Source organism: Bactrocera dorsalis, chromosome 6 (genome assembly GCF_023373825.1).
Source record: "Bactrocera dorsalis isolate Fly_Bdor chromosome 6, ASM2337382v1, whole genome shotgun sequence".
In the NCBI taxonomy this organism is placed as follows: Eukaryota; Metazoa; Arthropoda; class Insecta; order Diptera; family Tephritidae; genus Bactrocera; species Bactrocera dorsalis.
In genome coordinates, this window is record NC_064308.1 from 36589644 (window position 1) to 36604873 (window position 15230).

Sequence of the window (15230 nt, forward strand, 5' to 3'; positions counted from 1 at the left end):
GGAAATTAAAATTCCGATGTTTTATGGAGAAATGAAACAATGGTCGTCATTCCACGATCTTTTTAAAAGTTAGGTGCATGATTCGAAGCACTTTACTGAAGTGGAAAAGATGTTTCGATTGAAGACATCATTAGGTGGAGAAGCTGGTAGATTAATTCAACATCTACCAATAATAGAAACAAATTATAAAGCTGCTTGGCAAATTCTCAAGGAAAGATATGAGAATAGAAGGCTACAATTCGCAGCACAAGTAGACAGACTACTTGATAAACTGGCGGCAAATGGAGAAAGTGCAGCAAGCATGAAGCAGCTGTCAGATACCACCAAAGAATGCATTTATGCATTAAAGAGACTAAATCTAAATTTAAATGATGAACAAGCCATCATAGCTCGGATTGTGGTTCGAAAACTAGACAAAGAAAGTCTACGTTTATACGAGCAAAACATAAAAAAGTATGGATATACAAAGCCTGGATGACGTCTTTAGTTTTCTGGAGCAGCTAAATGGAATAATCAAAAGCAGCCACAGCGAACACATTTTATAAAGCGGCACAAAAAAATTGTGTATACTGCAAGGTTCATGGCCATCAAATTGGTGAATGCAGAAAGTTTCAGATATTGGATACGATGAATCGAAGAAAATGCATAACAAACAACAAGCTATGCTACATTTGCCTTGATCACGTATATGAAGGCAAATGTAATAATAAGAAGTGCAATAAGTGTGAAAGAAATCATCATAATTTATTGTACTTCAATGAATTCCAAAAAGGAAAAGGAGGAAGTGAAGAAAATATCACAAAAACATCTTCCACAATGATGACGAAACATTCGGAAACGGCGATACTCCTAGCAACAGCACAGATAAGGGTGAAGGCAGCAAATGGAGAGTATGTAACATTGCGAGCTCTAATCGATCAAGGATCCCAAAACACTACTATTTCCGAAGAAGCAGCTCAAATACTCTGTTTACCAAGAAGAAGAGAAGTAACTGAACTTCAAGGTTTAGGAAATACCACAGTGGGAGTGTCCAAATTTAAAATCAACATTAAAATCAAGCCGAGATTCCTAAGCAACGAGGCGTACAATGTCGAATAACTAATTTTGCCGAAATTAGCGAGTGCTCAACCAGACAAACCGTTTAAATGGGATGTAGAAGACATATTTAAAAAAGATCGAATACTAGGTCAAGCCACGAAATTGGGCTGGATATTGTCGGGAGTTTTACAACAACCGAGAAAACAACACAATTTTAGCAGCGGTTACCACAATATTGGAGAAGTTTTGGGAAAAAGTAGACACCACAACTCTAACAGATAAAAAAAAACAACAGTGAGAGATGAAAATAATCGATTTGTCGTCAATCTACCTTTTAAACAAGAAAAAGAATTGGGCGATTCTCGCAAACAAGCTAACTTCGCCATAGCTTAATCTTGAGAGAAGGTTCGCTACAAATGACGAGTTAAAACAACAATATGTGCAATTTATGAAAGAATATTCAGAAATGGGCCACATGGAAAAAGCAAGTGAAAATAGATGAGGAAAATACTATTTGCCACATCAAGCAGTGATTCGAGAAGACAGTAGAACGACTAAACTACAAGTAGTTTTCGATGCGTCTGCAAAAACTACAAATGGAAGTAGTTTAAATGACATCCTCTTCATACGACCGAGACTTCAAAAAGATATATTTGACATTTTAATCAAATGGAGACTTTGGCAATATGTATTAACAAGTGATATTGCCAAATTAAAATAACAGATAGTGATCAAGATTACCAACTTATATTGTGGAGAGCAACAAAAAGAGAGCCGATAGAAGAATACAAACTATAAACAGTTACATATGGGACAGCATCAGCTCCTTTCTTGGCAACGAGAACTTTACAAGAAATTGCCAAATTATGCGAACCCCACAACTATTTGCTTTCAAACATCATTAAAAACGACTTCTACATGGACGATTTAATGACAGGAGCAGATTCAATAGATGAATGTAAAGGCAGTATGAAATATCGAAACAACTACAAAAATATGGATTTCACTTAAGGAAGTGGATGTCAAACAACAGTGAAATCATAGCAACTATTCCAGTAAATAACTTACAAAAAGACAAGCTTTGTCTAATTTGGCGCGAATTTTCGTCGCAATGGGATGGCTTTCACCAATAACCGTTATAGCAAAGCTATTTATACAGAAACTTTGGTTGATGAAACTCAACTGGGACGAATTACTTGACGAGATTTTAACAAAATAATGGCAAGAGTTTATGCAGAATATACCAGAGATAAAACGAATAAAAATTCCTAGATGGTTTGAAATTAAAAACAACTTTAAATTTGAACTACATGGATTCGCAGATGCTTCAGAGGAAGTTTATGCAGCAGTTGTATATGCTAAAGTTGGATCAGTTATAACAATTGTTGCTGGTAAAACTAAAGTAAATCCAATTAGAAAAATAAAACGTTACCAAAACTGGAACTATGCGCGGCTCACCTACTTGCTAAATTGCTGCAAAGGATAAAAACAGTCATCAACAGAGAAATGAAAATATTTGCTTGGAGCGATTCAACTACAACGTTAGCATGGATAAATAATTGTCAAAGTAATGGCAATACGTTGGAACAAAGGACAATCCAGCTGATGTAGCATCCAGAGGGGTACTGGCGAATAAACTAATAGAACACGATCTATGGTGGAAGAGCCCAAAATGGTTGCGAGAAGAGGAACATCATTGGCCAATGAAGATTATTCAAATCGATGCAACGTATGTGACAATCTCAAAGGAATTACATTTCTTGGCAAGCAAATTAATAAGGGTAGTAGCTTATATTTTGCGATTTATAAAAATAATAAGGGGAAAAAATGCCCTGAATACTTAGAAAACTTAGAAATGAAAGAAGCTGAAGAGATGTTAATAAGATATCCACAAAAATTACAATTTAAGGTTGGTACGCAGCTCTCAAGTAATTGCTCAAGAACAAAAATACATTATTTCTAAAGTAATTTTGACAGCTGGTTACGCATTGTGAATGATCCACATTAGAAGAGCAAGAGAGAATAAACAAAGTAAACAAACTTTGTGCGTATGTATGTATGTATGTATGTATGTATGTGTATGGTAACACAAATATTTTCATTGAGATTTAAGGAATGTTGTTGATGATTGGTTGGTTTTATACAACATTTCAAAATGGAATATACTTTATAATAATGATTTCAACTAATTTAGGATGAATTTGACGATTACTTCGAATTTCCTTCAAGAAACAATTGTTGATTTGATGTTTCTTCGCAAAACCAGGTTTGCCATATTCACATTTTATTGAAAAAAAGTATTAAAAATTAGTACTAGATTTCTTGAGAGCTGCGTACTAGCACAAGTAAGTTTATCGCAGGAACGTTTCTGGACCGTTTCTTAAGCGTTTTTTATATGAAGTTTTTACGTTTCTTGAGAGCTGCGTACTAAGCTTTAGAGAGGAAATTCAGAGCAATTGCAGCATTGCAAGCTTAAATCCAATTTTGGATAATAAGGGAATCCTTCGGGTAGGAGGTAGATTGGGTAGAGCAAATTTTCAATTTAATCAAAACCACCCAATGATATTAAATAGATCACATTTGTCATCATTAATAATTGAAAATATTCATAAAATAACTTTGCATGGAGGAAACAAGTTAATGGAATCAATGATTAGAAGGAATTACTGGATTGTTGGATTAAAGAATTCCATAAAAAAAAAATTCGATCTTGTAGTCAATGCGTTCGTTACCGCAAAGAATATAAAATGTTCAAAAAGAAAAGGACAAAAAATATTTAAAGAACACATAGCTGTATTTGTTTGTAAGGCAACAAAAGCTATTCATTTAGAAGCAGTAAGTGATATAACAACCGAAGCGTTCCTAGCTGCTTTGAAAAGATTTTTTGCCAAAAGAGTTAAAGTGAACATATATATTTGGACAATGGAACAAATTTTGTCGGAGCTTGTAGAATATTAGACCGAGATTTTAAAATGGCAATCAAAAATAATTATATGTTATAAGCATATAAAATTCAATGGCATTTCGGGCAGGCAGGAGTGAAGTCGGTGAAATATCATTTATGTGCGATAGATAGTGAAAGCGATATAGACGTTTTAACGCCCGGCCATTTTTTAATAGGATGTCCAATAATATATTGTGTAACGAAGCTTTTTGCTGCCCCTGCTTCTTACAAGTATAATTGCTGAGGTATACTCGCCGTGTCCAGGGTTCGTTACAATAAATTTGTAAGTGTTGGGGCTCTTCTGCTAATCGTTCTTTATTTATTTCAACTTATATTAATATCTAATATAATATATTAATTCAAGTCACAAAACGTCTCCTGCGGGTACAGTCGTCGCCCGAGGACGGCGCTGTTAGGGTAACGGTTCGATGTGCTCCGTTAGGGCAATACCGTTTCCCCGCTCTGCCGCGCTCCTGGGTGCTAGACGACTTGCTGCTCCGTACCGCTTCAATCACGCGCTGCTGCTTCTGCCGACGCTCGTGTGGGCTTCCCTATCGCTGCCCTGCTATACGCGTTCACCCTCGCGTGCTACGCCGACTACGCTCAGCTACTTCTGCCGACGCTCGCGTAGGCTTCACTAACTAGACGACTGTCACTTTTAAAGATCCCGGATCACTGTCTTAGCGACCGCGATGTTAACGGTTGAGTCGGTCAGAGGATAAACTCACTACCGAGCTCACCCTTAACATACGGCGTTCACAAGTCAGGGTACCAAGACTAGCCAGAGGATAAACTCGCTGCGTAGTCTGATGCCAAAACGTGTGTACGCTGTCACAGTCCCGTGCTGACTCACTGATCATCCGCCATCTAACTACCAAGCCAGTGTTGCGTGCTAGCACATTCGCCACATGTTGCGTTGGGATGGCGTGTGTTGCTGGCGGTGGCGTGATTTTACCGCTGCTTATGCATGCTTGCTGTTGTTTCGTCTGCTTGTCTGGTTTGCGTGGCGTGTTTTTACCGCTGCGTATACATTCTTGTTGTCCTTTTATCTGCGTGTCTGGATTCTCCATCTTCGTGGCGTGGTTTACCGCTGCGTATATATGCCTGTGAACAATAGGGTGGGCCTTTGTGTGGACTAAATTCTATAAGATATTTAGTTCTCACACTCCCCCCCCACTTCGGAGGGTTTTGCATTCCATGCAAAATTCAATAAATTCTATTGTTAATTTACAATGGTTTCTTAAAAAAAGTTTAAAAAAAAAATAGTATTGCTAACTTACAATGGTGATTTGATATAGGAGAAAAAAAAATCTAAGATTTACGCCTAAAAGTATATATACATATGTAGTTACAATCGTCATTTGGTTTCAAGAAAAACTCTAAGATTTACACCTAAAAGTATATGTATATTTTATATTTTATATCTTATATCTTATATATTTTTCACTTTATATACCCTTATGAAAGTTGTGTTTTTTTTTTTTGTTCAATATTTTTTTTTCCAAAAATTTGTTTCTCTTATTTTTTCCATATAAATTCATCATTCAATTATAATTTTTTTTTTTTTTTTTTGTTTTTATATATACATATACGAGGGCTGTCCGATAAATAACCGACCTAACCATGATGCGCGCGACTTTTTCAAAATTTTTTTTTTTTTATTTTTCTACATAGTCTCCTTGTAACTCCACATACTTCTCCCAGCGATGCTCCCATCTCTGCAACCCTTCCAAATAGTACTTGGTGTCTTTGTCTGCAAAATACGAGTTCACGAAAGATAATGCCTCCTCATTTGACGAAAATCTCTGGCCGCCGAGCGCAGTTTTAAGTTGAGGAAACAAAAAAAGTCGCTTGGATCCGGTGAATAAGGTGGATGGTCAAGCAGTTCGAACCGCAATTCGTGGATTTTCGCCATGGCGACTGTTGAGGTGTGAGATGGTGCGTTGTCTTGGTGGAACAAGACTTTCTTTTTTTGCAAATGTGGCCGATTTTTCGAAATTTCTTCCTTTAGCTTGTCCAATAATGATGCGTAGTATGCTCCTGTTATAGTTTTTTCTTTTTCAAGATAGTCGATAAAAATAATTCCATGGCTGTCCCAAAAAACACTCGCCATCACTTTCCCAGCCGAATACACAGCTTTAGGTTTTTTTGGGGCTGGTTCCCCCTTTTCAATCCACTGTTTAGATTGTTTTTTGTTTCGGGCGTATAATGATGAATCCAAGTTTCGTCTACAGTTATCACTCGGCGCCAAAAGTCGGTCTTATCGCCTCTAAACTGAGCCAACAGAGCGCTGGAAATGTTCATGCGCGCACGTTTGTGGTCTAGCGTAAGCAAACGCGGCACCCAACGCGCGGACAGCTTTCTCATGCCCAAATCATGGTTTAATATGTGACAAACAGTTTCTTTTGACATCTTCATAATCTAACTTTCCCTAACTTTAATCCGGCGGTCGTCGTTATCGTTAGTGGTTACAGTTTTAGGACGCCCAGGACGTTCATCATCTTCCAAGCTCCTGCGACCACGTTTAAATTTAGCTGCCCAAAATTTTACGGTGGTAAACGATGGTGCAGAGTCACCATACACAGAGTCCAACTCATCTTTGATTTGTGAAGGCGTATTGCCTTTCAAAAATAAAAATTTAATTACAGCTCGATATTCAATTTGGGGAAATCACCGAAATAGACTCACACGTCAACAGATAATTGCGCAAGATAAATTTCTGAAATTTTGGCGAGTAGCTATTATAATATGCACAATTTGAAGTAGAAACTTTTTTTTTCAGATGTGCCGCTAGCTTCACGTTGAGGTCGGTTATTTTATTTATTAATATAACTTAAATTTAGTTAGAAAAGTTGGAAAAAATTGTCTCCTTAGGGTCCTTTAGTTGCCGTGGTTGTTGTTGTGGCTTTTGCTGTGATGTGGACGCCCCACCGGTACATGAACACTTTGAGCTTGGCTGTATTAAATTTTAGCCGGTGCTTCCCCATGCCGTCTGAGAGGTCCTTGAGGCCTCTGCGGATTCTATCCGCAATTTCCGGGAAAGCCTCCAATGCTGTTCCGTTTGCTTCGCCGATAGGGATTTTTATACCTTCGGGTGGCAGCTCTACTTCCGCAGATGATGGTGCTGGTATTTCGACGATGGGCGCGGGTGTGTCGTCTGAAGGTGGCCAATACTTGGGCTCGCTTTTCAGCTGCCAGCTTCGCCGTGAAGGGTTCGGAGATACATCCGAGCGCCCCTTTGTTTCGTCCGACGTGTCGCATGACCCGTTCTATTGTCTCCAGCACGTATATACCGCAGTCATTCGTGATTTCTTGCTGGGGTACGTCTATCAGCAGCTCCCGATACTCAAATTCTCCTTCTCCGCCTCTTTCCTTGTATTCCCACTGGAGGAATTCGCGCCAGGCCGTGGTTGCGTGGGTGACCTTACCCCTCATCCAGGAATCTGCTGTCCATATCTGGTGTTGGTGGTAGCAGACTGTGTCCGTGACGTGGTGCGTGAGCTCGCGGTTGGATAGGGCGAGGAGGTACCAGTGGTGCTCGGTGCTGTTTGGCGCTAGTACTACCCTCTGTCCAAATATGTCAATGTTGCGAATCCAGCGGTGAATGCGGCGGAAGTTTTCATCGCCTCTTCCTGGCTGGTTCAGCTGCCAGACCACGAATGGGCTAAGAACTGTACCTTTCGGACCGAATTCAGCTTCCAAGTGCTTCACGTACGCATCAATGACCGTGTCTGTAAGCCAACATCCGTCCTCCAGAGATTGTTAGTCTGCTTGGTATAGGCAGACTCCATTTGGCCCCGCTGGGAAGGTAAGTTCCGCCTTCATGTTCTCCGGTAGCGTATCTTCATTTTCGGACGAAAGTTCGATCACCGGCGATCTCCATGGGACGGTGGAATCGTCAGAGGTAGACGTTTCGCTGCTACTGATCCTGCCGATGGTGCATGGCACCGCGGCCAGGTTGGTTCTCTGCGACGCTGCAGCCCAAGAAGCTCGGCGCGTCGTGCTTACGTGCGCTGCGATAGAGCGCCTCATGGCAGTTTGCGCCTTACGAGTCTTTGCGGAAACTGCCCTGGCGTTACGGTCGGTGGTGTGCACAGTGGTGGCGGCGTTGACCTGGTGCGATGTGGCGGCGTCGGGTACGTTGGCCGCGCAAGCGTTGGATCTGTGGCTAGCTGTTGCTACCCCTGTGCGTCGCGCCAGATGTTGCGTCGCTGCTTGCAGAGCATCTGCGCGTGCTGATCTGGCACTTCTAGTGTCTGAAGTGCCCGTTGCCTCCAGTGGCTGTGTCCTGGGGAGCTTCCTTTGCTCCTCCGCCATCCGCTCGCGGAATCGCTTTACGCTCTGCGTCCATTTATCTTTGTCGTTCATCTTGTGTGTATTCTCCGGATGTCTAATCTCACTGACGGCTCACGGTCGAATGATTTTGATCTACTCGTTTGGTACTCGTTTTGGTCGGTAGGCATGCTCGTTTGAGTAAGGATTTATATTTATTTTCTTTTTTTTTTAAATTTGTAATTTTTAAGTTTGTAATTTTTAAATTTGCAATTTTTAAATTTGTAATTTTTAAATTTGTAATTTTTAAATTTGTAATTTTTAGATTTGAAATTTTCAAATTTGTTTATTTAAATTTTTTTTCATTTTACGCTGCCGCGAAGCTGTTGTACAGCTTCAATTCGCTGATGTTCACTGTTTTCTCCTTGCCACCGTCGATCTTCTGGACATGTACGATCACTGGTGAAATGTATCTTAGAATTTTATAAGGACCATCGGGCTAACTTTGCGGCGAAACCTTCTGCGGCTTTAGAGAGATGATGTTCTTTCGCCAGAACTAGCTCTCCGATCGCGGGGGTCCATTTTCTACGCCTCAAATTATAGTGGCAGGCTTGGTCCATGGATGCTCTCTCTATGTTTTGTCGAACGATTCTGAAGGCTTCCTGCATCCTGTCGTACTTTTCTTCAGCCGTCGGGGGTATCATACCTGTGCCGATATTAACTTTGTCGAAAAGGGCCCTTGGGAGTCGCGGTTCTCGTCCTTGTACGAGAAATTCCGGGCTATACCCTGTGGAGGCCGAGATGCTGGAATTTACTGCCAGCTCAATCTCTGGGAGAAAATCGTCCCATTGCTGGTGTCGTGATTTGCTGAGTTGTGCAATAATTCGCTTGATCGTGCGGTTTACTCTTTCCGTGGCGTACCTCTGATTCCTTTAGATAGTGTTGCCATAATGTACTCGTGAATTGAACACCATTGTCCGAAATAAGGATCTTCGGAACACCAAATCTCGCGAGGATTCTCTCTCTAAATGCGCGACGAAGTCCTTCAGCTGTAGCGCGCCTCATGGGGACCAATTCAACCCATTTGCTGAAGCGGCCGAAAAACACCAGTAGCGTTGTGTTGCCATGGGTTGATCGCGGTAAGGGTCCGATGAAGTCGGTGCAAACTGTGCAAACGGTTCCTGTGCCACCTGTGAGAGCATCTCCCTGCTGGTCTCTGCTGTCCTTCCTTGTATTTCTGGCAGGACTCACACTGGCGTACGTACCGACTAACGTCGCGGAACATTCCTGGCCAGTAGTATCGGTTGGCGACTCGGGCTACTGTCCGGCGTGTGCCCATGTGTCCGGCGCTAGGAATATCGTGGTTCTCTTGCAGCACTCTTATGCGGAGGGGCTTAGGCACACATAGCTTCCAGGGTATAGCCTCTTCATCCTGAGATCTACACGGAATGTGGCGATAAAGTTGGCCATCCTTCTCCATGTAATCTGCGTACTTCTCTGGGTTTGCGCGAACTTCTTCTACTCGCTTTCGCCACCATTTGCATTGTGGAGCCCTCGTCGTCGCTTGCCTTATGGTCTCTAGCGGCTGTCGGGACAGTGCGTCTGCTACTTGGTTGAGTTTCCCTTTACGATATTCGATGTCGAAAGTATGCTGCTGTAACTCTAAAGCCCATCGTGCTATACGACCGGAAGGGCTCTCTATGGAATTCAGCCACTCCAGTGACATGTGATCGGTTATCACCTTAAATCGATATCCTTCTAGGTAGGGTCTCATTTTCCGAATTCCCCAGACTATGGCGAGGCACTCCTTTTCGGTAGCTGAATAGTTTTTCTCTGCCTCATTTAATTTTCGGCTGGCGTAGGCAATTACGCGTTCTCCTCCTTCCAGATTCTGCGTCAGTACGGCTCCAAGGCCGATATTGCTGGCGTCCGTCTGCAAAGTGAATGCCTGGCTGAAATCCGGACATGCCAGGACGGGAGCCTCCATTAACTTTTGCTTGATGCTTTCAAATGCTGATTGTTGCTCAGGTCCCCATTTCCAGTGTTTCCCTTTCTTCAAGAGAGCTGTGAGCGGCTGGCTCATGGTCGCGAAATCTGGCACAAAGCGGCGATACCAAGAGGCTATCCCAGGATACTGACGGACTTCTTTCACGTTAGTTGGGGGCTTCAGCTCCTGGATTGCTGCAACTTTCTCGGGGTCGGTGTGGATGCCTTTGTCCTAAGTATCGGAGTTCCTTCTTAAAAAACTCGCACTTTTCAGGGTTAATTCGAAGGTTGTTCGGCTGTAGTCTCTGCAGTACCTTTCGCAAATTCCGTATGTGTTCCTCGAATGTAGAGCCTATGACGATTATATCGTACAGGTAGGCGAAGACGTGTGGTTCCATCTCCGGGCCTATGACCTGGTCGAGTACTCTCTGGAACGTCGCTGGTGCCGAATGTAAGCCGAATGGCATCACGCGCCATTGAAATAGGCCACGCCCAGGTACGGTAAAGGCGGTATACGGGCGGCTGCCTTGCTCCAAAGGTATCTGCCAGTAGCCGTTCTTGAGATCCAGACTACTAATGTACCTTGCTCTTCGTAACTTGTCAAGTATATGTTGTATTCTAAGTAAGGGATATGCGTCGGGTACAGATCGGGCGTTGAGTTGCCGATAATCCACGCATAAACGCCACTTACCGTTCTTCTTCCGTGCCAACACAATCGGCGCGCTGTGTGGGCTGTGAGACGGCTCAATACATTTCTTCGCCAGCAGCTCGTCGATCTCGGCGTTGATGATGGCCTGCATCGCTGGATTCCGCGGAAAATATCGTTGCTTGATTGGTCGGCTGTCGGTCATAGTGATTTTATGTTCCGCCACGGTCGTCACTCCACTCATGCTTTCAAATTTTCGAAGTTCTTCGTCTAAAAAATCACGTATACGGGCCGCTTCGTTTCTCTGGTTGACGGCCGATGAAGTCCCTCCTGCACTTAAGTTTTCGTCTGTTTTTCTTCTTCATCCTGCGCTTTAGCAGGCGTGTGTCTGGCGTAGTAAGGGTTACGTTGCTTACGGCTTTAGATGACACGGTGCGGGCTGCCGTTGATTGCTGCGCATCTGACGCTTTCAGCACTACCTGGTGACCTCCGCAGGATACTATAGCTCCCATGTTCCCCAGTTTATCCAATCCAAGTATGACGTCATCAATCGCTCCGGGCATCACGTGTAACACTGCCTTTAGCGATGTCTGTCCGAGTTGAATGGTGGTCTCCATGGCGTCAAAAATCTTGCTGGTGGTGCCATCGGCCATTTTTATCTCGATAGCTACGGTCACCTTCTTACTGTTCCCGGTTGCGTCCATATGTTCTGCAATTCGTGGTGATATGAAACTTTTCGAAGCGCCGGTGTCGATGACGGCTTCCGCCGGTTCTCCGCCCAGCGTGATTAAGGCGTATAGCCGGCCGCGTTCCTGATGCATAATTATTGGTGGTTTGGCGCTGATTTCCGTGGGTCCACCACGCCTTGTCTTTGGCGAAACCCTTCGTCGTTTCCCCGTTGTCGATGACAACATTCTTTCGTTAGCACATCCGCTGGGCCACACTCCCTGCAACATAATTTCTTGGGATTACGGCATCTCCTGGCATGGTGACCTTCCTGACCACATCTGAAGCAGATATTACCCGGCCTAACGGCTCCACTCGTAGATGGTTGCTGACGATGCGCATCTACCGTCCCGTGGTGTTGTGGTGCACGTGGTAACGGCCTACTTGCATGTCTCGCCTCGTGGTCACCTATAATGTGTCTCGTCATCTCGCGTCGAGATGGCTCTACTTCTCGTCGTTGTCCTTCATATATCCCTTCGTACTCTTCTGCCAGTGTGATGAGTTCGGCCAGCGTCTCGAAATCTCGCCGCTGAATGTAGAGCAAATAATCTGTGTGACTATTCCGAAAAATTCTTTCCAGTCGCTCTTCCGGATTATACCCAACGTGTCGCATTAAGCTCTGCATAGCTAGAACGTAGTCCTTGTATTTTTCTCGAACGTTTTGTCTTCGCTGCCGTATGTTACCTTCGAGGCGTTCGAAGTAACGTGCTGGTAGGAAGAAGCGCAGAAAGTCCTTTTTGAAGGTTGTCCAACTCTCCCAATGATCGTTATTGTTGCGATACCAATGGAGAGCGGTACCGCACAATAATTCGGGCATGGTTCTTGGAAGAATGTCCACATTCACCATGTACACTTCGGAGAGCTCTTCTAATCTCTCGACAAACGCTAATGGGTCTCGCCCGCCGTCGTATTTCACGGACCACTTCCTCACCTGGTCGATGATGGGTGCGAATGTAACAATGTGGTTCTGTTGAAGTAACCTGTTGATTTGTGGCGGCTGTAGCCGTGATGATTCCGCGAAAGTGCTCGCGGTCCCTCTGTCTTGATCTGCTGCGAAGGTTGTCTTCTGATCGCCTTCGTCTCGTGAAGCGATCTCACCTGCTTTGTATGCAGCTTCCATTTTTAAAAATTGTTCTTCTACTTCCGGGTCTCCGTGCGCCTTGGCTGCCAATGTAGTTATGCGCTTACGAATCTCCCGCGTGGTGCCTATGTGGTCAACTCCCAGACTCTGTGTGAAGGAGATTAGTTGCTCCTTGGACACGTTGTCTAACCACATGAGGTCTGCCATCTCCGTACTAAATGTCGTTTTCCTGATAATATACGATCCGCAGGGTCCCTGCTCGGGCGCCAATTGTAACGAAGCTTTTTGCTGCCCCTGCTTCTTACAAGCATAATTTCTGAGGTATACTCGCCGTGTCCAGGGTTCATTACAATAAATTTGTAAGTGTTGGGGCTCTTCTGCGAATCGTTCTTTATTTATTTCAACTTATATTAATATCTAATATAATATATTAATTCAAGTCACAAAACGTCTCCTGCGTTGTACAGTCGTCGCCCGAGGACGGCGCTGTTAGGGTAACGGTTCGATGTGCTCCGTTAGGGCAATACCGTTTCCCCGCTCTGCCGCGCTCCTGGGTGCTAGACGACTTGCTGCTCCGTACCGCTTCAATCACGCGCTGCTGCTTCTGCCGACGCTCGTGTGGGCTTCCCTATCGCTGCCCTGCTATACGCGTTCACCCTCGCGTGCTACGCCGACTACGCTCGGCTACTTCTGCCGACGCTCGCGTAGGCTTCACTAACTAGACGACTTGTTGCTCCGTACCGCTTCAATCACGCGCTGCTGCTTCTGCCGACGCTCGTGTGGGCTTCCCTATCGCTGCCCTGCTATACGCGTTCACCCTCGCGTGCTACGCCGACTACGCTCAGCTACTTCTGCCGACGCTCGCGTAGGCTTCACTAACTAGACGACTGTCACTTTTAAAGATCCCGGATCACGGAAGACTGTCTTAGCGACCGCGATGTTAACGGTTGAGTCGGTCAGAGGATAAACTCACTACCGAGCTCACCCTTAACATACGGCGTTCACAAGTCAGGGTACCAAGACTAGCCAGAGGATAAACTCGCTGCGTAGTCTGATGCCAAAACGTGTGTACGCTGTCACAGTCCCGTGCTGACTCACTGATCATCCGCCATCTAACTACCCACCAAGCCAGTGTTGCGTGCTAGCACATTCGCCACATGTTGCGTTGGGATGGCGTGTGTTGCTGGGATGGCGTGTGTTGCTGGCGGTGGCGTGATTTTACCGCTGCTTATGCATGCTTGCTGTTGTTTCGTCTGCTTGTCTGGTTTGCGTGGCGTGTTTTTACCGCTGCGTATGCATTCTTGTTGTCCTTTTATCTGCATGTCTGGTTTCTCCATCTTCGTGGCGTGGTTTTACCGCTGCGTATATGTATATGCTTGTGAACAATAGGGTGGGCCTTTGTGTGGACTAAATTCTATAAGATATTTAGTTCTCACAATTGTCCTGAAGCAATTAATGATAACCAAATAGGTTCATTAGATAGATGGAAATTAATCCAACACTTAAAAAAGACTTTTGGAAACGATGGGAAAGCGAATATGTTGTAATGGTGGAACAACGCATGAAGTGGAAAACCAAACAAGCTAATCTCATCCAGCCAAATGGTCATTAGGAAAAGTTATTGAAACTTATCCGGGAAAGGATGGAAATATAAGAGTTGTAACTCTAAAATTAAAAAATGGCATACTTAAACGGCGCGTTCACAAATTATGCCCACTGGAGGTAACAAACAGCAGTAGAACGGAGGAAGCAAATCATGTTACAAGTTTCCTGTCTTCGAGAATAACAAAACATAGTGCAACCTCAGAACGACCGATTAAAACATGGAAACTGATGATGTGGTTCTTAACGATACTCATGCTAGCAACACAAACTAAGTCATTATACATTAATGATACAGCTAAACCAGGCGCTTCAGTGACTAAACTGAAAAATAATACAGCAATATGTTTGGAACCGATTAGTAAAATGGATTAGTAAAATGGAAATAATTAACAGACTGGAACATCAATGCAAAATATTGACCTATTACGAAGATGCCTGCATAATGATTACTGCAACTTTAAAGGACGAATATAATAGTCTTAAAACAAATAATGAATTGTTTATAAAAGAACAAAATAGAAAAAAGCGAGCACCATTTGAATTCGTTGGTTCAATTTACCATATATTATTCGGAATTATGGATGCTGATGACCGAGAAAATATGGAATCAAATATTAGAAATATTTTCGACAACCAAAAAGATATAGCAAAATTGTTTAAAAGGCAGACATCGGTAGTTGATTCTACCATAAATATATTAAAAGAGACAACCGATGAAGTTAACCGTAATTTTGAGAAAATGAATCAACAACTTAATAAATTTTATAACGAAACAATAAAAGAACAAAATGCTGAGCGAATGACCTTGATGTTTCAAATATTAACCATTTCAATAGGAATAGTTATGGACGAATGTGAACGACTTCGATAATTAATCTTCTAATTGACATAAATCATGGTCACATAAATCCAAAACTATTAAAGCCTTCGCA

General features: G+C 43.3%; 2 protein-coding genes across 2 annotated transcripts in view; one reads left to right on the forward strand and one right to left on the reverse strand.

Moving 5' to 3' along the window:
* The window catches only part of LOC125779336 (uncharacterized), a 331687-nt gene extending 324888 nt beyond the window's left edge, over positions 1-6799 (forward strand). The window contains exon 4 of the mRNA XM_049460629.1: positions 5911-6799. The gene's annotated coding sequence lies outside the window, so the exon portion shown is untranslated. The remainder of the gene's footprint in view (positions 1-5910) is intronic.
* Positions 6800-11117: 4318 nt separating this feature from the next.
* LOC125779339 (uncharacterized) lies at positions 11118-13797 on the reverse strand. Its single transcript, XM_049460632.1, has one exon. The coding sequence runs from the start codon at positions 12898-12900 to the stop codon at positions 11710-11712; it is 1191 nt and encodes a 396-aa protein (XP_049316589.1). The 5' UTR covers positions 12901-13797; the 3' UTR covers positions 11118-11709.
* Between the last annotated feature and the right edge of the window lie 1433 nt (positions 13798-15230).